This window comes from Rattus rattus, chromosome 4 (assembly GCF_011064425.1).
Source record: "Rattus rattus isolate New Zealand chromosome 4, Rrattus_CSIRO_v1, whole genome shotgun sequence".
Classification (NCBI taxonomy): domain Eukaryota; kingdom Metazoa; phylum Chordata; class Mammalia; order Rodentia; family Muridae; genus Rattus; species Rattus rattus.
The window spans coordinates 43,633,447-43,656,455 of NC_046157.1; the positions used below are offsets into that span (position 1 = coordinate 43,633,447).

General features: G+C 39.0%; 1 protein-coding gene across 1 annotated transcript in view; it reads right to left on the bottom strand.

Annotated features, from left to right (window-relative positions):
- Epha6 (EPH receptor A6) overlaps window positions 1-23,009 on the bottom strand; it is an 893,674-nt gene that overhangs the window by 151,379 nt on the left and 719,286 nt on the right. The window contains exon 13 of the mRNA XM_032900334.1: window positions 10,094-10,155. Coding sequence (XP_032756225.1) covers window positions 10,094-10,155 — 62 coding nt within the window. The remainder of the gene's footprint in view (window positions 1-10,093; window positions 10,156-23,009) is intronic.

A 23,009-nucleotide genomic window follows, 5' to 3' on the forward strand; every position in this document is an offset into this window, starting at 1 on the left:
ATACATTCAGGTTCTACACAGTGAATAAGGGCAACAACACCATCCTATCATGTTTCACACTTTCTTCTCCTCTGACTATCCCTGACCAACAACTTAAAGGGATTATTACCCACTTCCTTCCTTCTCAGTCAAATTCTCCTTCCTCACATCTAGAAATGATATCCTCACTTCTTTGTGGATCTAGCTGCATACATTAGATTTGAGGGTATTAGATTTGAGGTATATGAAAGCAGGAAAGTAGAAGGGAACCAGGAGTTCTAGAGAGGGGTAAGAATAGGATCAAGGTGCTGCTATGAAGGGGCAAAAGAGCAAACAGTGAGCTGTCCGTATTCACATATGAATGCACACAGGCATGTGCACAGGCATGCATGTTCGTATTTGCACGAGTCCAAGAGACCATTAAAACAATACAGAATATTGCTATTGTTGTTACTTGCTTCCTAGAAATTGAGATCAAACCCAACTTCTTTAGATACTACATATTTTTGTCCCAGAAATTGGAGAAATCCACCTGATAATGACCTAGGATTCTCATCCCAGAGAGCTAATTTTTATAATCAAAAAGTGCTATGTAAGTAGCTTTAGGTAATTTTATCAACCATCTTATGGAGTTGAAAGTCTCTGAGCTACAACAACAATGATCAACCTGACAAAATATTCTCAATGACATGTTTTATGGGTAACCAAAGTGCCACCTAACAACTTAAAGCTCACTCAGTACGAGGGAACTCATGACTTCATAAATCCTTCTGAGAAGGCTGGGAGAGATGATATAGCTTGGAAGAGAACCTATTCCTACTATATTGTTAAATGAATAAAGCTTTCAACTGGATTCTATATACTGATCCTTATGCCCACAGATAAGCTTTCACCCCTTATCAGAGACACTTCTTTTTGTAGCAGATGGAGGATGTTATAGAGATCATAAGGTAGCCAAAATATGGAAAATAATGAATCTGGGCTTCCCAGTGCAAGTGGGGACATTCACCACCACAAACCACCTATCCCTGGCTCAGGGAATATCCTGGAAGAAGGGGACACAAGATTGTAGATTCAGAAGACCAGGACCAGGATGGTTGTTACACAGTGTCTTCTGGATTTGATAGAGATGCTGCAACTATGAATTTTCACTAATATGGCTACTGGCACAAGACATATACAAGAATACACCAGTTAACGTGTCAGCATGGATGGGGAAAATGTTCCAATGTAAAACTGCTAGAAGAAGAGATACAGTGACTGTGGCAGGAGGGAGTGTAAGATTTCTTCAGGCACAGTGGACTGTATGATAGTTTTCCCAACCCTCAGCAATCAGCCCTAACACATGTACGCATGGGAAACACTAATTGGACTCAGTGGGTTGTATGTGTGTATAAATATTTCAAAGTAATAATTACAGAAGAAAAGGTCACGAATTCAAAAGGGAATGTAGATGACTCAGGGGGATCTAGAGAGGGGAAATAAGATTGGAAATGGATGTGAGAGTGTTGCAATACTCATGTATGAAATTCTCAAAAACTTACAATTAAAACAATCAGCAAAATTATTGCACATAAAAGGAGAAACAAAAAGCAGACTAATATGGAGGGAGATAGTACTAGAAGAGACAACTGGATTGGGAGTGTGGCATCTCTGGGATGAGCCCATAAATCTACGACAATGGAAACTCCCAGAAATTTATGAGGGTGTCCCCAGCTAAGACACCTAGCAATGGGGGATATGGAGAGTTAACTGGCCATCTCCTGTAATCAGGCAAGACTTCTAATAGAGGGATGGGGACAGCCACAGAATCTTATCCCTACAATTTTCCTTGCCTAAAAGATGTGCAGGGGTAAAAAATGGAGCATAATTTGAGGGAATGTCCAACAAAGGGCTGGCCTAGTTTGAGACGGATGTCATGAAAGGGAGCTCACTCCTGACACTATTAATGATATTCTGCTACACTTGCAGACAGGAGCCTAGCATAACTGTCCTCAGAGAGGCAACTGATGGAAACTGATGCAGAGACTCACAGCCAACATTAAGTGGAGCTTGGAGAATGCTGTGGAAGAGGGGAAGAAGTATTGAAAGAGCCAGAGGGGTCTAGGATATCATAAGAAAACCTACAGTGTCAACTAACCTGGGCCTATGGGGCTCATAGAGACAAAATTGTCAACCAGAGAGCAAGCATGGGACAGACCTAGGCCCTCTGCAATATTTAACGGTTGTGCAGCTGGGTCTTCATGTGGGACCCCTAAAGTGGGATTAGGGGCTGTTTTTGACTATATTGCCTACTTATGGATTCCTTTCCCAACCTAATCTTACTGCAACTTGATATGCCAAGTGGTCGATATCCATGGGAGGCCTCCCTTTTTTTTTTGTGGAGGAGTGGATAGGCAGGGGAGGTAAAAGAGAGGGAGTGGATGGAGAGGAGGGATGGAAAGCTGTGATCTAGATGTAAAGTAAATAAATAATAAAAAGGCAAACTGATAAAAGCTAATTTCACGGTAACAAGATGAATAATACTATATGCCTCAGAACTAAAATTTTAATGAAATAAAGTTGGGTTATTAGTTATTGACAAATTAAGACTTACTTTAAAAAGTCAGAGATGCATGAAAATATCACAATGAAATCTGTTATTTTTGTTTAAATTTGAAGGGTAAGAAAATAAAGATATACTTTATCTCAAAGAAAATAAAAAAAAGTAGAAAAGTCATGCCAGTCTTGTATAGGTTCTAATACGCCATGCTCTCCTGTAACTGAATAATTATTGTCACAGCAATTTTAGATCTTTTTTTAGTGCTAAGTTGGAATAGACAAGATAAATAATAGCATTGTTCTGCATGACGTTTCACCTATTTCCTCTTAAAATTAATTAAGATGAGATTCAGCTATAAATTTCATGGTTTGAAGCATTATTAATGAGTGAGAGTTTCTTCACTGTAGAACATAAAATGCTGTGATACAGATTAATTTCATTTTTGTGCCTCTGCATGAATATAACCCGACACATACAATTTTCAAGAAAAGTGTGCTAATAAAATTCAGCTCTCATTATTAATAAATAACTAGCATAAGGTAAAATGCCATCTTTACTAGATTTATAATTTGAGGGCATAAATATTTAAAACCTCCCTTTAATTTTTTAAATTAATATTTGCTTTGCATTTGTTCAAGGAGCACTTCAAAATGACTCACATTGCTTTTGAAATGCTGATATGAGTGCCTATGCATTATTAAATACTCATATTCCTGAGGTATATCAGGGTCTTTTGAATGGTAGAAAACAAAACCATTCATTTAAAAAAAGAGAAGGAAGAATTGGAAAACAGCTATTCTTAGCGATGTGTTCTGAAACATACAAGAATACTTTTTCAGGTTACATCACTGGTACCACATTATCTGAAGGATGTCCTTCTATGTGTTTTTGTGTATATTATTTACTTAATAGTATACTATACTTAATAATGTGAAGAATAAAAATTATAATGATGTTTTCCAGGAGCTGATATAAATAGGTTCAACTAGCTAACAGATACTAGGTTTCAATCACGTTATTATAAATTTACCTAAAATTACATACCATACTTACATGTAATGTGTGTGTGTGTGTGTGTGTGTGTATTTAAAATGGAGACACAAATATCCATTATATGAAGTTATATCGTTATGCCACTTAGAGTAACAATGATCCATCAAAAGCCATAGACTAACGGAAATCCTAATACCAAGCATGAGAGGCTTCTTTCCAAGTTGTAGTTCCGGTGACTCGAACAGATTTTTCAAAACAATATAAGCTATTTCTGTTGCCCCTGGTTGCCTCCTAGAAATCAAAGGGGAGTCACTATTGCTGGAGATACCATCTATTTCTGATAAAGGGGTCAAATGATGAGAGCTGGACTTGACCTCAAAGCCTCTTCCCAAGGACTGGGGGGCTGACTTTCACAGTACTAGAGGGGACAAGCAAGCTGCTAAGTGGGGGAAAGCAACCAGTATCCTTATCGGCTGTGATGCCTATGAACGACAACAATGACTATCATGACAAAAGATTACATCAAAGGTACGATAGTGGTACCTAAATCGTGGCCACCAACACCTGTCTAAATGGATTTACAACTCCCTCAACAGGGGGGAAATCATACTTGGTTCTGCAAACCTAGTCAACTCTTTGTGACTAGAGGCTAGTGAGATCATAGATCTTAAAGGAAGGTCTACTCATGCCGCTTTCCAAAATCTGTATACTTTAAATTGCATTTTAAAATGCTTATCCTTATGTGTGCAACAGGTAAGTGTAGCTCTTACCCCACATCAGAGAAGCTTCATTTTGTAGCAGGTGGAGCACGTTACAGAAAGCCATGATTGGTTAAAATGTGGAGAATCACTGATGTTCGGTACTCAGGCCCAGTTGATATGTACACAATGGAACCCCTACATCCAAGACTCATAATGGAAGAGGGAGAAGAAAGATTGTAATGGCCAGAGGACTAGGAATTCTGCTATGAAATTATGTCTTATGGAAACTGCAGGGAACCCATGTCATAAAGTGGAAGTTGTAAAGTTTAGACGTTGACAATATTTATGTACTACAAAATTTATTTATGAGATTCATCTATGTCGCTGAAGGGATAGAGTGTAGGGATGGTGGTTAAGATAACAGGTGACTCTCCATTGGCAAAGAAAACCCAATATATCTGTGACATGTTTTTGGGAAGGCAGCTATAGGATTTCCTCTCTAAGCTCTAATGCATTGCATTTTAAAACCAAAAGCACATATAGTCACACACATACCCAATGCTCTTTTCTACACACACACACACACACACACACACACACACACACACACACACACACACACACACCCCTGAACTCTTGCCCATGCATCCCCACTGGTAATATGTATCTGGAAAAAAATGTCCTTGAGGACCCAAATATCATTAGATTTATCAATTTGAGCAATATCCCAGCCAGCTAGAAGTGGCTTGCAATCTTGTATTTAGTTGTGCTACAACTCCTTCCTAATAAAATAGCAAATTGAAGTGCTTTTCAGACAGTGTGGGAGACCAAAGGGAAATGTTTCTGCCTCCAGTAAGCACAGGAGGCCATTAATGAGCCATGGCTGGCTCTCCTACAGTGCATTCAGCTACTGCCTGCCTTCTGTCCTCACAGAGGTTGCGATTATCACATTCGAGAGCAGTAGTTGGAAAAATGACTTAGCTTTCCAGAATTTATGGGCTATATATACTTATATGTTTTATTTGTGGTTGGCAAGGAGAATTGAGTGCCTGCTATTGACACGAGTTTATACGGCACACTTCGAGCTTCTGGAAAAGAAGGGTTATGATCACAAAGGGAACAGAATGCTTAAAAAGGGCCAGATGTTAGTGGCTGTAGTTTTCTTTTCTTCATTCTTATTTTCTTCATTCTTCATTTATTTTAATATATTTTAGACAAAGACTATGTAGCTCTGGCTGACCTTTAACTAATGGTAACCCTCCTGCCTTAGTTTCTGAGTTGCTGAAATTGCAGGCATGAGCCATCATGCTACCCTTCTTGTATTTTAATAATGTGAGTTTTTTTTTTAATTTTGAAGAAAGCATCTATTGTGCTCATAGACTTTTAAAAGTATCATTAATGTTTCCTTTAAAAAGACACCTGGGTTTATATATCCACTTCCACAATTTGCTATGTTAAATTAATACTGATCTTCCCATTGACATTCATTCATTGTACCTAGTACCTAGTTTCTTCCATGTATATAATGTTACCTGAGCTATTGCCCCATATCTTCTCTTGTCCACTCCTTTTCCCCTCCTTTACCACCATTTCCATTTTCCCCTAAATAGCTTCATCTTGACATCTTGTATATGACATATACAGATATGATTTTATGCATCTACAAAATCTAGAACACATATATTTAAACATGGATGTTCCCTGTAGGCTCATATATTGAAATGTTTAGTTGCTAGGGAGTGGAACTATTTGAAAGGATTTGAAGGATTAAGAGGTGTAGCCTTTTGGGAGGAATTGTATCATTGGGGAGGCATTTGAGGTTTCAACAGCCCATGTCAAGCCCAGAATGTTGTTCTCCACTACTGCTCCAGGGCCTGGCTGCCTTCCTCCAGGCTTCCTGCCATGATGATAGTGGACTAAACCTCTGAAACAATAAGCCAGCTTTTTCTTGTAGTAGTTGCCTTAGACAACTACTTGTCTTTTCACAGCAAAGGGACAGTAACTAAGATATCATATGAGAGGAAAAATGTGATAGTTGTCATTCTGAGATGACAATTAGCTTAATATGTCTATCTTAAGTTATGTCCAATTTCCTGCAAATAGCATACTTCATTCTTGTCTATGACTGAAAATGTTCTACTGGCAATACATGCCATGTTTTTAGCTAATCCTCTGTTGCCAGACGCAAAGGTTGGTTCTGTCACCGAGCTGTTTTGAATAGTGCTGCAATCCATAGCAATGTGCAAATACCTTTGTGTTGTACTGGGTTGGAGTGCCGCTGGTGGCCATGCAGCATCTGCAGAGAATAGCATATGAGTGCTTCACCAATGGTATTCTACTGTGGTGAGGCTAATGGAGACTCCTCAGACTCTAGTGTAGAAAGGCCCATTGAATCCCTTTCTCACTTGGCAAGGACCTGAGGTGAATTTGGTGGCCTCTGTTCTTATTCCATAGATTGTGTGCGCTACAAGCTCTCCTGGCTTTTGCTATACTGTTTCTACTAATAGCAATATTTTGTTTTATTTTGTTAGTCATGGACCAAGGTCAGGATCATGCAGGGTGAAAGTCCTGTGGGTGATTCTTTCGAGAGTTAAAACCCTCCTCTCCTCCCTCTACTTCTATCGATCCTCTGGATGGGACAAGAACTCAGCTACAATCACATTGGGTAAGCCTCTGGCAGTTGTAGACAGTAGTGGCTCCTGCTTGCATAACTCTTCTGAGGAAGCTATGTCTCATCAACAATGACTGCAAATGGGGAAGGTATGTCTGATGAATAGAGACTTAAAAATGGTTCTTGGAAAGACAGTATCAGGAGTTGATAGGTGCATATTAGGAAAGGCTGTTTGGCACAATGAGTACATCTCTGTCTGCAATCTAAAAAAGGACGATGACTGAGGGGTACTATTTGATGACTGGACTTATACCCACAAGTGTTTAATCTGTCTCTCACCTTGCATAACTGTGTAATGCAAATGCGGTTGCATTTGCTACCAGTTGGCTGTATGCTCATGTCCACAGGACATGTCTGGCTAGACATTTATTTTTGGCTTGCTGAAACTGTGCTTTTTGAAATGCACATTTTTTTTTAGGGGGGAGGTGATTGGGGCAGCGGAGAAGGAGGAAGGGAAACTTTTGAGGGCTTTTTGTAGTGATGGGGCTTCTACAATACTGATGTTATGGAATTTTTTAAATAAACGTTGATGTCACTTCTCAGGAGAGCAGGACTGTGATTGTATAGATAAAAATGGCTCGAGCTATTCAGGGCCACTTGCTTGAAAGACAACAGGTGTCAACATCTTCATCTGCACCAGTTCCCCTTCCCTGTCTCAGGACCAGAGCCTTGCAGCTAGAGCTGGTCTCCAGCAAGTCTTTCAGCCTAGTATACAGGGTAGGGTATATAGTAGGGTTAATGGTGGTTCTATTTTGAGGTTTTTGATTAACCTCATATTGATTTCCATAGTGAGTGGATGAGTTTACATTTATACCAGCAGTGTATGAGGTCTCCCTTCTGTCCACATCCTTCCCATCATTTGGTATTTGTTTTCTGTATGAATGTCAATATAGGGGTGAGATGGAATCTTAAGGTAGTTTTATTTGCATTTCTTCATTGCATAGGGATTTTACGTCTACTTGTGATTCGCCTTTTGAGACCCCTATCTTCATTTCATTAGCCCCTTTATCAAACGGGTTATTTGATTTCTAAAGCTTTTAGAGTTCTTTGTCTCTTTCCGTAAAATAATTTTTACATTAGTGAGACATGCAGGTACTGAGAAGATATTCTCTCCATATGTGGTGTTGACAATGACTTGTAAGGCGAAGCAGATTAATATCAATTTAATCAGAAAACTCATAATATAGAGATTCATCACACTTAGAGTCATGAAGCCTTATGCTTGGATTTTTCTTTTTTTCTTTTTCTTTTTTTTCGAAGCTGAGGACGAAACCCAGGGCCTTGTGCTTGCTAGGCAAGTGCTCTACCACTGAGCTAAATCCCCAACCTTTGGTAAACTTTAAAATAGTCAATACAGTTCTTTTAGCAACTGTAGGAGGTAGACACTCTACACCATGCCATTACACAGATGGATGGGCAAAGACCCAGGAAATCTATTACCATATTCAAAGACCCACAGCCAGTATGAGGCAGAGTAGAAATGAACAAGCATAGACATCCAGATTCTCACAGTGGTAGTGATGGTAGCCACCACCAATTAAACCTTTGCCACTTCCTAGACTGTCAGGTCCCTATGGGGTCCATAATTGGAGCTGGAAAATGATAGCTTTCAAAAGATAATTCCTAAAGTATACCATTTATAGGCTAATGATATAAAAGATTCCTATCTTTTAATTATTGATTCTTTATATCATAATTTATTCCTGGTTCAGTAGAATAAAAAAAAACCTATCTCAAACTAACATTTTCACCTATTTTTTTTTATCAGCCATTTGATCCAATTTTCAGCAGTAATTTACATTGAAATGTCTGCTCTATTATTTTCTGTTATATTGGCTCTGGGTAGTTGTTACAAAGAATGTAACACCTACCTCTGCTACACGTTGTTAGATAATGAGTCATTTTGATATGTATTTGATAAAAATGTATTTTGAAAAAAAATAATGGAAAGACATAAGTGTATATGCATTCGAACACTGTAGGTGGCCCTGATAAATTATTCTAAAATAATTTAGAGCATTTGCAGGTAATGAACTTAAGACATAAAACAGAATACTCTGAATGAACATAGCAGAGAGAAAACAGCTCGTGTTCCCAAACTATGAATCTCATTTTCCTTTAAGAGCACAGTTGGTCAAGAGCGTGTGCTGTAAAAGTAGATTCCATTTGTTACAACCCGAAGATGTTGCTGAATTCAGCTTCAGGGTTTGAATCTGGACATTGAGTCAAGTCACAGTACAAATAAATCATCCCTACCAACATACAGAGCAGTTGGAAGGCAAGAACAGGAACCAATCAAAACAAGTGGAAATGAGATCATGGGAGACAGACTAGATGCAAATGGAAAATGTCCAAATGGCAGGGAACAGAAAATAAAAGGAGAGACAACACCTTTCAAATGGAAAAAAACCTCAGCCATTTCATAACCACAGATAATGCTTATGCCTTTTGTTAGATATATTAAAGAGTACACTGGCATGCAAATATGTCGCCTCTCCTGGGGATAAAAACATTTACTGCACTGAGTATCTTTATATTTCATTTTTCGCTGTCAATGTGTATTTTCCAGGCATATAAAGGTGCTTTAAATCTTAACATGCGATGAACACACTTTGGAAAATAATGTTATCACATTTCCTTAGCTTTATTTTTTTCCCCTTTATATTTACATGGCGTCATCTTCAACAGAATGATTTTTTAAGTTTTTTTTGTTTTAAAATATAACAGTGCTGAGGGGATCTTATTCTTCCTTTTCCTCCTTAAATAGCCAAGTGAACATGAGAGACAAAATTAGCAGGATTTTGGTAAATGCCCAGCAATATAGGGATTCAGCACTTTAGGAGATGCACAAAATGCCCTACTAAATTGGTAAATGTGATATGGCTTCATGACTAGCTATAAATGACAATTGAGTTTTGCTTTTTACTTCTCTACTCATAGTTATATATATATATATATATAATCATTAATATATCTAGTAAATTTATAGGAGAAATCAATTATATTATTATTGTGTACACCCTATTCCCTCAGTAATGCTTTAATGCATCACAGAATCAGAGAAATGCACCAGAAGAAAATGCTGTCATTCTCCACAGAAAACTCATGCATGACACTATGCAAAAATTAATTTATGATGAATGATTTCAAGCCTAGGTCTCAGAATAACTTATTTAAATGACATCAGGAAAACTCACAAAAACTCACCCGCAAAAAGGAGTCTAGAGATCCATTCTCCATATACTCTACCACGATCATTACCGGCCGGCCTGCAAGAGAGCAATTGATACACGATTAGAGCCATTACAGAGGGATGTGCTGCAGGCAGAGCTCTCTGGCTACAGTAGCTAATTTATTTGTTAAAAGACAAACCATGAGGCTCAAGTCATAGTTTAAGTGGCCACTGTTGCTGCCCTTGAAGTTTGGCAAAATTTCCATGATGGTACAGTACTTCCCCCCTGACTTACATTAGAGTGGGCAGTTCTGAAATTATTTCTAAATCAAAGCAGAAAGGAGAAATTCATAAATCCTCCTTGAGTCCTTATAAAAGATCAGACATAGACTGCTTTTAAGGGATTCTGAGCAGAATGATTTTCAGTAGATTGATGAGTGTTGCACACTGGGAAGGATTTGTACGCATGCCTGATCATCTATTTATTGCACACAGATTTGATAAACAGAAGGACGATGGCAGTGCATGAAAAGCAGGCAACTCTGCCTTGTAGTCAAATGCAGATGCGAAGATCAGAAAGAGGGCGTCATTTACTTCTCCTCCGATCACGTCAATTGTTACAGTGCCCAATACGTCTCTATTAGGTGGAGTATTTGACACAAATAACTTTGATTTGTTTCAAAGGAGGGAATGTATTTGCTCTTTCCAATTGCACGGGATTAAAAGATAAAATTTCAATTGAGTGGAAAATGATATTTACCCAAAATAGGAATCTATCAATGCTTACTTTTTCTTTCTACATTATTTCTATTTCTTATTAGAATTCTTGATGCTCCAATCTGAATGGCATATAGCTATTTTTATGACACACACACACACAAATGATTTGGAAAGAAACTGTGCCAATGCCAAGGAGGAAAATGTTGAACTCCGATTTCAAGCCTTTTTTTTTTTTTTTTTTTTTTTTTTTTTTTTTGTCTTCTGAGCTCAAAGTCTTGCAGGTTAAAAGGGTAGCCACCAGAAATTGCTTCAGTGTATGCAAATGCTAGATTTTACATTTGAATGTATATTTTAAAGAAAGATGAGCTAAAGGTTAAAAAGTGCAATAAAGCTCCAAATTTATCATGCATAGAATTCAAACTTAAGGAATTTTTCCATTTAGAGAGAATATTAACTTATGTTCTATAATGCCCCCCAAAGCTGTTAATCTTACCCATATGAACAAGGAACTTTATCACCAATTATAGAGGTGAGATGAGCTGTCAGCACTGTTATAGATAAAAATCAAGAAGACGTGGTTTAAACCTGAAAACTTGATATTCTGTCTTTTATTTGTCCACTGATTTTAGGGAGCCCAAAAATAAGAATCTTAAGCTAACACTTAAGTAGAAAAGTTGGAAAGATAAAAACGCCAGCTTTGTACCTTGACATCCAATTCTGAGTAAAAATTCAAGCTAGAATGCTATTGGGTTATGAGCATTTAGGAGGAATGTTGAGTTATTGCTCTGGGCATCTGAATCATCCTCTTTGTATGTTTCATGCCTCTGCAAAACTCTCTTGACTGTTGTTGTCAAGTGTTCATTTTTAAGCATCTCTTTCTTAATAACATGAGTGTTATTAGAATCAAAAGAGCTTTTATAAACTTCCTTATATTGCTTTTCCCTATTACACCGATAAAGAAATCAAGCGATAGAAAAGTGAACTGTGTTTCTTGAGCCTAAAACCAGTAAGGAGCATTATTAGGCAGCCTGTCTGGTGCTTGGGATCTTTGAACCTTTATGGATGGCATGGTTGCACCTTGGAAAAGATTACTGGATGATAGGTCTGTATCTCTTCTGGTTCATCATTCTCTCCAGTGAAGGACATCACCTTCCTAACCTACCTTGCTATCCTTAGCTCTATGACTTTCACTTGCTCTATTATACCTTCTGCTTTCCATTTTCTTATCTACCTGTTGGAGTTATTTCTTAACTTGTTCCTCTCTGTAATACTACCATAATGCCCCCAACCACATGCCAGAATTTAAATACTGCATATTCATGCAAGGTTTTGTGCTGATGTTTCCCATAAACTCCCATCTCCGCTGCTGTGTACCCTGTGACATAATATGCTTGGCTTTGGTCACATTGCTTGGCTTCCTCTTTTTCCTGTGGAGATTTGTGTCCTCATTCATTGGATTTCTGAGGGTTGCTTCCTATATGTATGAGCATAGTTGGTACTTCATAAAATTAATTTATGTTTTCTTACTGATTTCACTGTCCTTATGAGATTAACACTAAATTATTTCAATAAGATTCCTTTTTCTCCCATTTTTCGTTTTTTTTCTTCCATTTTTATTAAATTGTGTAGTTCTTATTTACATTTCAAATGTTATTCCCTTTCCCGGTTTCCTGTCCATCAGTCCCCTAATCCCTCCCCCTCTCCTTCTATATGGGTGTTCCCCTCCCCATCCACCCCCTATTACTCCCCCCCTAACTATCCCCTACACTGGGGGTCTAACCTTGGCAGGACCAAGCGCTTCCTCTTCCACTGGTGCTCTTACTAGGCTATTCTTTGCTACCTGCGAGGTTGGAGCCCAGGGTCAGTCCATGTATAGTCTTTGGGTAGTGGTTTAGTCCCCGGAAGCTCTGGTTGGTTGGCATTGTTGTTCTTATGGGGTTGCAAGCCCCTTCAAGCTCTTTCAGTCCTTTCTCTGATTCCTCCAATGGGGGTCCTCTTCTCAGTTCAGTGATTTGCTGCTAACATTCACCTCTGTATTTGACATGTTCTGGCTGTGTCTCTCAGGAGAGATCTATATCTGGTTCCTGTCAACATGCACTTGTTAGCTTCATCTATCTTATCTAGTTTTTGGTGACAATATATATATGGGCCACCTGTGGGTCAGGCTCTGAATGACTGTTCCTTCAGTCTCTGCTCTAAACTTTTCAACAAGATTCTTAAAGATATGAATTCAAAGTATTCTGGGCTTAGTTCTATCTATAACTAATTCTTAGGTAGGTGCTTTTGGCACTCGTAAATCCATCAGTGACTAGTTTTACTTCTCATAAGAACAATAATGAATTAGATGAAGACTCCCCCTGTTTCTTGTGAATGAGAAGCTTCATTGGAACCATTGTTTTGCATTTTAGGCAGCACTGTCAGTGGAGAGTGGCTGGATTGAAGAAGTGTGGGTTTCTTTTCAGACTACTGTTATAATTTAATCTATAATTTATTTCCTAATGGTTTTCTATAGGAACTATGTAGGTATGTGTGATGGCTATTCCTGATTGTTAATGTGGCTACCTCTGGAATTAACTATAATCCAGAAATGGAGGGCAAACCTGTGATCCAGATCTTGAGGCTGGAAGACACAGGCTTCTGACCTGGATCTTGATATGGAGATCTTGAGGCACAGTGGCCATGAAAAGTTTAGGGCCAGGTACATCCTTTAATCCCCTGAGACTAAGGCAAGCAGATCTCTGAGTTCAAGGCCAGTCTTCTCCTGTCTACCTTTGGATGAAGATGTAGAACTTTCAAGTTCTCCAGCTCTATATCTGCCTGCCATGCTCCTGCCTTTAGGATGACGAACTGAGCTCCGAACCAGTGTAAACTAGCCCCAATTAAATGTCTTTATAAGAATTGCTTTGGTCATGGTGTCTGGCAACAGCAATGGAAACCCTAACTATGACAGTATAATGTGAAGATTAAGCACAAACTAGTGGTCCCCTATTGCATATATGTCAAAAAATACACAGGGATAAGGGAACTTAGGGAAATTTGGATGCTATCCTTTAGTTCTGTTTTAGGTGAGGAAAGCATTTTGGTAACCATTCTTTTTTTGTCTTGCTTTTTTCAATATGCACAATTACATATGTAAATCATATATTCTAAATGTATAACTGCTCCTAGAAGATATACTTGGGAGTAATCGATTCCATTTCTAAATTTTCAAAAATATCTGAGCTCATTCCCTTAGTACATTTTAGTTTGTTGCCTCAAATGCCTCATCACATGGCATCATCCTAGTGACTGAATTGTGTTACCGACAATGAACAAACTCCAGGATGCTTTAACCACAGTCAGTTCTCAAAATTACCACTTAATGCACAGAAAGTTCATTGGTTTGATATTGAATCTCCCAGGACACCCAAAGTTATTGTTTTCAAGACTGTAAAATTACAAATATCCAGATATTGTTAAGGGTGGTCTCAACTACATAAGAACCAAAATCTGAGAAATCACTTATTTATATTAATTAATCACAAAATTTCTTTATTATCCTTTCTATTATAGAGGACAGTAACTATCTTCTTTCATTTGGAATATTAATATATATATGTAATACATGCATGTATGCATATGTCAATACACATATGTAATATATATTATATATTCAATTTTTCAAGCACTTCCCAACACCTATGACTTTGATTAAGGAGGTCTGTGGAATCCATACAATTAGAAGACTCAACTATTCTCATGATAGTATTAAAGAAAAAAAACAAAGGCATCCTTTAAATTTCTCATAAAAATCTCAGAGAAACTCTTTGTTAGTGAAATAGAGTTTCTTCAGAGGAGATTTGTGATAGAGGGGATTACAGAAATTCGCCATTTTTATATAAGTAATGAGCCTGTGCGGGATGTGGTGTTTTGAATCAGCGCAGCAATTTCTAATGTGCAGCCAGTAAAATGAAGAATCGAAGCAAACCTCAACAACCTCAGAACTCTATTACAGAGTTAAATCATTCTAGCTTATTTAACATTCGATCATGTCTACGTTTTGTCTACCCGGCTATAAACTTGCAGTGATAACTTGGATTGACAGAGCGCCGGTATTTTTTTCTACTCACATGCAATTCAGCACTCCTTGAGCCAGTTACTTTATCTACAGTTCCTCCCTGCCTGTTTTATAGAGAGTGAATTACAACTATAATCTCTTCCCGGTTTGATAATAAATGAAATCATTTTCTTATCCATGTAACACTTTCCACAGATATGGATAATATGAATCTGAAAGATATAATGTATTAAATTATTATTTTTCTTCATATAAGAACTGCTAAAATTGTTGTATTTTTAAAGTGTTGCCCAGTGAGTATCAGAACCTCTCCCAAGCAGAACTCATCTTTCGTGACTTTGAATCTTGAGTTTTACATTTATGAATTAGAATTTAATGTATTTTAATCTAATGTTTTAATACTTGTATATAAAAATCAGATACTTCCCAGGTACTATGAGACATTTCAGTACTATGTGATGTTTCAATGAAAATACATTGTACAATATTTTATTAAGAATAAAATATGTTTCCTTAACCCTTGTGTGTTTTTCATAGGGGAAACATTCAAAATCCTTTTGAAGCATTTTGGAACATATAGGGAATTGTCATTTTCTCTGTTCAGGTTACTACGCTGTAGCACACCAGAATTTCATGCTCCTGTATAATTTTCTATCCACTCACCACTCAACCACTGTGACTCATCCCAGATTTCTGGTAATCACCATCCTTCTCTCAGCTTTTCTAAGATGGACCAGTTTATACTGCACCCTGGAGTAAGAGAACGCAGTGTTTATTCTATTTAACACAGTGGTCTCTGGCTCCCTCTGTGTTACCAAAATTTGTAACACTTCCTCCAATGAAGACTCCCTCAGGAATTGGACTGGTAGCCATTCATGTTACACTTTAGCAAAGTATATCTGTATCCTGAAAATTCTTAGATAAAGTTGAATTCAAGAATAATGAACTTAGTTGTTTGGGAGAGAACGTTTCAAGTTGGCATACTATCTGTGCTTACTGCTCAGTGCTTTTAGATGTATAGTTGAAGAGAGCAGAATGAAGTATAAAACCGTGCAATTTGGCAAATGAGTAATTTTAAAGTTGCAATAAAGGCAGGTGCAGACAAAGCATTTAACAATTTGTAATTGTTCGGTTACAGCTACTAAAGAGAGAACATACAATTTATACTGGTAATTGGGAAAACACCTGGTTTGCAAAACTCCACCCACTAAGAGATTTAGGATATGAATGTAAATTCGTTAGATAATAGAATACTTTGCAGCCAGGACTTAACAGTCCTCTGAGAGGCTTCACCCAGCATCTGACGGAAACGGAAATGCAGAGACCGGTAGCCAAACATTAGACAGAGCTCAGGGCGTCTTGTGGAAGAGTTGGGGAAGGATTGAGGGACCCAGGGGATAGGGACTCCATAAGAAGACCGACAAAATCAAATAACCTGCATCCTTGGGGGCTCGCAGAGACTGAACCACTAACCAAAGAGCATACATGGACTTCACCTAGCACCCCCTGACCCCCGCCATGTAGCAAGTGTGCAGCTTGCTCTTTATGCGGGTCCCCAATAACTGGAGTGGGGGCTGTCCCTGACTCTGTTTTCTGTGGATCCTGTTTCCCTAACTGAGCTGCGTGTCTGGTCTCCTTGGGAGAGGGTGTGTCTAGATTTCAGTGAATTGATGTGGGTTGGTGTGTGTGGGTGTGGGGTGGCTTCCCCTTCTCTCTGAGAAGGGGGAGGAAGGATGGGGGAGGGGCTGTGTGAGAGGAAGTCGGGGAGGAGAGGGGGGCTGAGATCAGAATGTAAAGTGAATAAATGAATTAATTAATGGAAAAGAAAAAGAAAAGAAAAGAAGAGAAAAGAAAAGAAGAAGGCTTCCTGGAGAGGTGTTTTTCAATGGTCAGGCAGGAAGGATTTCTAAGGCCTCTGCAGAGACCATGTCTAGCTGATTCAGGCTAATGGGTATAGGTGTATGTGTTACTTGGTGTAGGTCTTACTTTTTTAGGCATGCAAAATGCAAGCAATGATAAGGGTGGTGGAAGCCTGCCCATAGGATCTAGAAAGCCACCGAGGCCAAGCAATGTGTTCCAGGGTCAGATTCTTTACAAAGAGTAATTGAGAAGCCATTGATTGAATCCGTGAATGTGAAACTTAAATCACAATTGAGGTACTAGGATAATGTAGATGCCAAAAAAAAAAAAAAAAAAAGTGGACCATTCAATGAGGAGGTCATCAGGCACTCAATGGAGTTGACCAAGTGAGATCTCCCAGACAACAGAGCTGGAGTGGCTGTCAGACACCACTTGATGCCGGCCGGTGTGATGCCCTGATGACCCACCCTGAGCTGTGTGTTCTGGTTGTTCACTCTGCTGGGTTCTGATCCTGGTTCGGTCTTACTTTTCTTAGCATACTCTGTTCCTGACTTTTAGAATGGGAATGTTAACATGTCATTGTGTGTTAGAAGCATGCAATCTGTTGTTCTCTCTATTTTTTAAATTAAAAACAAGTATATCAAATTAAAAACAAAAAAAAGAAGAACTACAGGCAACTACTGCCTGCTTGGGGAATTAGCCTCTCCCCCTGGATGTTTTCTTTTTGGTTGTCCATTACAAAGTGGTCAGTCAGTTCTGAAATCACAATCCACAAACAACAAAAATGGACTTAATGGTTGTGCTTATATAACTGTGCGCGCACGCGCGCGCGCGCGCGCACACACACACACACACGTATACATACATATGTGTGTACATCACAATAATAATGTCAACTTGAGGGTTGAGAGGAGTTGGAGGGAAGGTGCCTGGGAGAGCTAGAAAAAGAAGAGGGAAGTGATAGAACTTCAATTAAAACATATTTTTTAAACTTTATATTTATTCATCCACAATGATAAAAAATTAGAATTATAATATACAGTGAAACAAATAAAGACATTTCTCAGCGTTTGAAAATATCTAGTAAGTGACTCTCTGAGTTTTGGGGACAATACATGAGTATTCCCAGAGTTTTAAAATATATTTTAAATGTGCTTCTGTGGGGCCTTAAATGTGCTTCTATGGGACCAGGGAGCCATGGGGGGAGGAGCAGTGTAAGCATGGAGGATTGAGAAATGTCCTGGAAATCTCATCCTGAGATGACAGGAGTGGGATTGTTCCCCACTGCCCCTGGCCTGTGTGTCCTGGGTGCGTGGAGCTCTGTGCTCAGCATTGTCCCACTGGAGGTCAAATCACCAATAGCCAGGTTAAGCTTCCTCATACCTTATAAGGTCATATCCAGTAGGCCCTGGAATCACTCCTTGGCCAATAGTGTACACTCACCCCGAAAGCCCCTACGCACAAACCAAATGTTCAAATAGCCTCCCATTAAACTGTGTCTCCCATTAAACTGAGCCATCTCACAGAAGCTGCCTCTTGAGAGTCTGATCTTGCTGCCACAGAGCCTGAGGTCTCTTCCACTCCTGTCAGTCCTGCCTCCCTTCCCCTCTCAGGATCCGTTGGTTACAGTGGGGAAGCAGAGCCTGAATGGCTGCCTTCTAATAGTCTTCAGACTCTTTGTATTGGAGTATCTGTAAGTCTTTTTTAAAAAATTAAAATATGCTAAATTTAGCAGTACTTATAAAGAACTACAGCCTATAGAAATATTTACTAAAAATCTATTTTAAAATTCAGACTTCCTAGTATTGAACAGCTCTTTATGTGGACACTTCCCATTTAAGGATTTAGGTAGCATTTAAAATGCTCTAAACTGTGAGAAAACATCCACAGTATTTACACAAAGTGCCCGGTATTTGTGCACTCGTTGGTGAGTGTTTTGTCCTCGTTTCCCTTTTTATCTCGTGCTATAATCACATGCGCCTTTGTTTATTTATATCCTTGTATAACTCACAGGCAAGGAAGAACATGTGATTTGTTTTCTTTCTGACATTGGGTGACTTTTCTCAACATTACAGATTATAAGTGTCCATTTTCCAGGAAATATTATCAGACTTTTTCTTTAGAACTGAACAATATTCCATATTGGAAACATGTGATCTGTCTTTTTTCTAGTTTTTTCCATTAGTATATATTCATTGTATAGGGTCTATTTTCATATAGGCAACATCTCTCATGTTTATCACGTACTTTGACTATATTAACCCCACCTATTCTCTTTTATTCCTCTCCCTCCACAGTTCCTCTTCTCCCACTAGACTGCTCATTTCTTCTAGTCTCCCTTCTTCTTTCTTTTCACTCACAGAGATAAACACACACACACAGATACACATACTCACACACAGAGATACATATACTGTTACACACAAATAGAGATACATACATACACATACACACACACACAGATATTATAGGCAGACACTCATTCACTCACACACAGACGTGTACATACACAAATACACACACAGACTCTTTCCCACACACACAGACACACACAGATGTTACAGGCACACACTCATTCACTCACACACAGACTCTTTCACACACACACAGATACACACAGATATTATAGGCACACACTCATTCACTCACACACAGACACGCACATATGAAGATACACACACAGACTCATTCACTCATATACAGACACACACAGATGTTACAGGCATGCAACATACATACTCAGACAGACACATAGAGATACACATACACACAGATACACATACTCACACAGAGATACATATTCTCTCATTCACACATAGACACACACTCAGATATACAGACTCACTCATTCACTCACATACACACAGAGACAGAGATCACAGGTACACACAGGCGCGCGCGCACACACACACACACACACACTCACACAGACACAGAGATGTACAGACACACACCTTCTCTCCTTCTCTCTCTCTCTCTCTCTCTCTCTCTCTCTCTCTCTCTCTCTCTCTCTCTATCAGAATCCTACCACCCTCTCCGATGTCTCATGTATTCTTTTGCTTGCATTCAGTACTTTCTCACAATTTTTTATGTACAAGTATATATATATATATATATATATATATTCTATATCCACTTTTCTGATAGTGTGGTGACACCTAATAGTGTATGTTCTAAGTTCTTCCATTTTCTGAAAATTTCCTTGCTCTCATAAATAGATCATCAATCAACATGGATGTTCTAAGAAAGGAAAGAATTTCCAAGGCTCACAAATGAGACAAAGTGTGTGCTGCTTGTCTGTGTCTGACTTTGCTTACTGTGATGATCCACATTTGCATTCATTTTCTCGCGTCGAACATAATTTCATTCTCTGTTATATCTGAAGAGAACCCTTTTGTGTATATAAATTACGTTTTCTTCATTTATCTGTTGATAAAACATGTCGGCTGACTTCATGACTAAGCTTCTGCAATAAAGAGAGATGTGCAGCTACCTCTGTAGTAAATTGCCTTTGAGTTCTCTGGGTGTAAACCCTTAAGTGGTAAACCTCAGGCTGATGCTACTTCTATTCTTAGGTTTTGAGGAACATCTATACTTATTTCCATAGTGTCTAGACCAATTTAATCCCAAGAATAGTAAAAAGATTCCCTGTTTCTCACATCCTTCCTGGCTATTAAAGAGCATCTTTGAGATAGACTAAATAGATTTTGCATTAGGAGATACATAGACACAAACACTGGGATGTTATAGTTTACTGGGGTGTCAACTTGAAAAGGGGAGGAATTGTTAAAGTTATTTTTGATTATCATCTTAGTTGGAGTAAGAAACACTTGAGGCGTTGATGAAGCATAGCTTCATGTGTGTCTCTGAGGGTTTTTCAGAAAGACCTGCCTTGAATGTGGGCGGCATCATGCTTAGAGGCGAGGGGCTAGAATGAACCAAGAAGAACAAAAGGGAAAAGGTGCACAAGCATTTTGCTTTTGTCTTTCCTGACTTGCCGAGATGCAGGCAGCCACTCACAGACTGCCACCCCTTAGTCTTTGTAAGGAATCTTATCCTCTGAATAGTCAGTGAGAATACCACACCACCCCCACCAAGTTGCTTCCGGTCAGGAATTTGGTTACAGAAGTGAGGAAAAATGATCCAAGTATACGATACTAAATATGGAATCATCCAGTAACAGCATGAAGGAACGAGTGCACACATCTCCACTATATGTTACCTCCCAGACCGCCTGCTAGAGGGTCTTAAACTATGAATGTTTTTCATAATTGACTAGGCTTGCTACTGAAAATGATGAGGGACAGTATGTTTAGAAGCTCTTCTGATTGTCCCAAAAGTTCACTAAAATTCTGTATAGCTGAAACCACCAGGCCTGCACCTGCTTTAATAAACTAAATTTTTTCTCATAAGGTGGCTACTTATTTACTTAAATATCAGACCATATTAGTTTCTGAAACACAGCTTCTACCAGAAAGAGTTTTATTCTTCTTTCATTAGCTGGGTGTGTCTTTCATACTCTGCTGACAGGTCTAAACTCTTGACTATGGATAACCCAGTGAATTTTGTTCCGTGTTTCTGGTCGTTTCTTTTTTTAAACTTTAAAGGTGATCTCCAGTGCTCTTGGAGAAATGCTAAAGAATGGAGTGTGGCATCCAGTGAAACAACTGAGTAGTTATTGGACAGAAAGATACATATTTAGGAAAACAATAACAGTTCTTAGTCTGGACTTACTTAAGTGGAAATGAATAATGTGAATCTAGGAGACAATCGGCCAAAAAGACAAACAACAAGAACAACAAAATCCCCAGCCAAACTGCATTTTCTGCAGTTGCAGTGAGCAGAAACACGTCACCTGTATCAACAAGCTACAGCATTATTCAGTGATCTTCTTCTTCCTGCTAGAAATTACCATAGAGGCACAAAAGTTCTTATCTAGAAATGTCACATAGACATAGAGATAGCTGCTAAAGATGCCTACTGATGTGTTGCCTTTCTCTACGAGAAGTGGAATGCACAGACCATGTTACAAAATTTTAACAGCATAGGCCTTTTATCTTTGAACAGTTTATTTAAGAATTATTATTTAATTTTTTATTGAATATTTCATGTATTTACATTTCAAATGTTATCCTCCTTCCTGGTTCTCCCCTCTCTCATCCCCTTCCCCCTCTTCTATGGGGATGCTTTCCCTCCCCCCCACCCACTTTACCTCACCACGCTCGCATTCCCCTACACTGGGGAAACAAGCCTTCACAGGACCAAGGGCTCCTTCCTATTGATGCCAGACAAGGCCATCCTCTGCTACATATGCGGCTGGAGCCATGGGTCCCTCCATGTGTACTCTTTGGTTGGTGGTTTAGTCCTTGGGAGCTCTGGGGGATCTGGTTGGTTGATGTTATTGTTCTTTTTGGGGGTTGCAAACCCCTTCAGCTCCTTCAGTTCTTTCTTTAACTCCTCCATTGGGAGTCCCCGTGCTCAGTCTGATGGTTAGGTACAAGTATCCTCATCTGTATCAGTAAGGCTCTGGCAGAGCCTCTCAGGAGACATCCATATCAGGCTCCTGTCAGCCACCACTTCTTGGCATCAACAATAGTGACTGGGTTTGGTGGCTGCAAACAGGATAGATGCCCAGGTGGGGCAGTCTTTGGACGGTCTTTCCTTCAGTCTCTACTCCACTCTTTATTCCTGTATTTCCTCCTGTGAGTAGTTTGCTCTCTTTTCTAAGAAAGACTGAAGAATCCACACTTTGGTCTTCCTTCTTCTTGAGCTCCATATGGTCTGTGAATTGTATCTTGGGTAGTCCAAGCTTTTGGGCTAGTATTCACTTATCATTGAGTGCCTACCATGTGTGTTCTTTTGTGACTGGGTTACCTCACTCAGGATAATATTTTCTAGTTCCAACCATTTGCCTAATAATTTCATGATGCCATTGCTTTTAATAGCTGAATAGTACTCCATTGTGTAAATATACCACATTTTCTGTATTCCTCTGTTGAAGGACATCTGGGTTCTTTCCAACTTTTGGCTATTATAAATTTTTAAAAGTATGTATGTATGTATGTGACTCTCCATCTCTCTGTCTCCCTGTGTCTCTGTCTCTGTCTCTGTCTCTCTGTCTCTCTGTCTCTCTGTCTCTCTTTCTCTCTCTCTCTCTCTCTCTCTCTCTCTCTCTCTCTCTCTCTCTGTGTGTATACATTCATGTTGGCGCCTTCAGAAGCCAGAGGAAGGCATCAAACTCTGTGGACCCATAGTTAAGATCAATTGTGAGCCACTCAATGTGCTGGGAACTGAATTCCAGACAAGACCTTCAA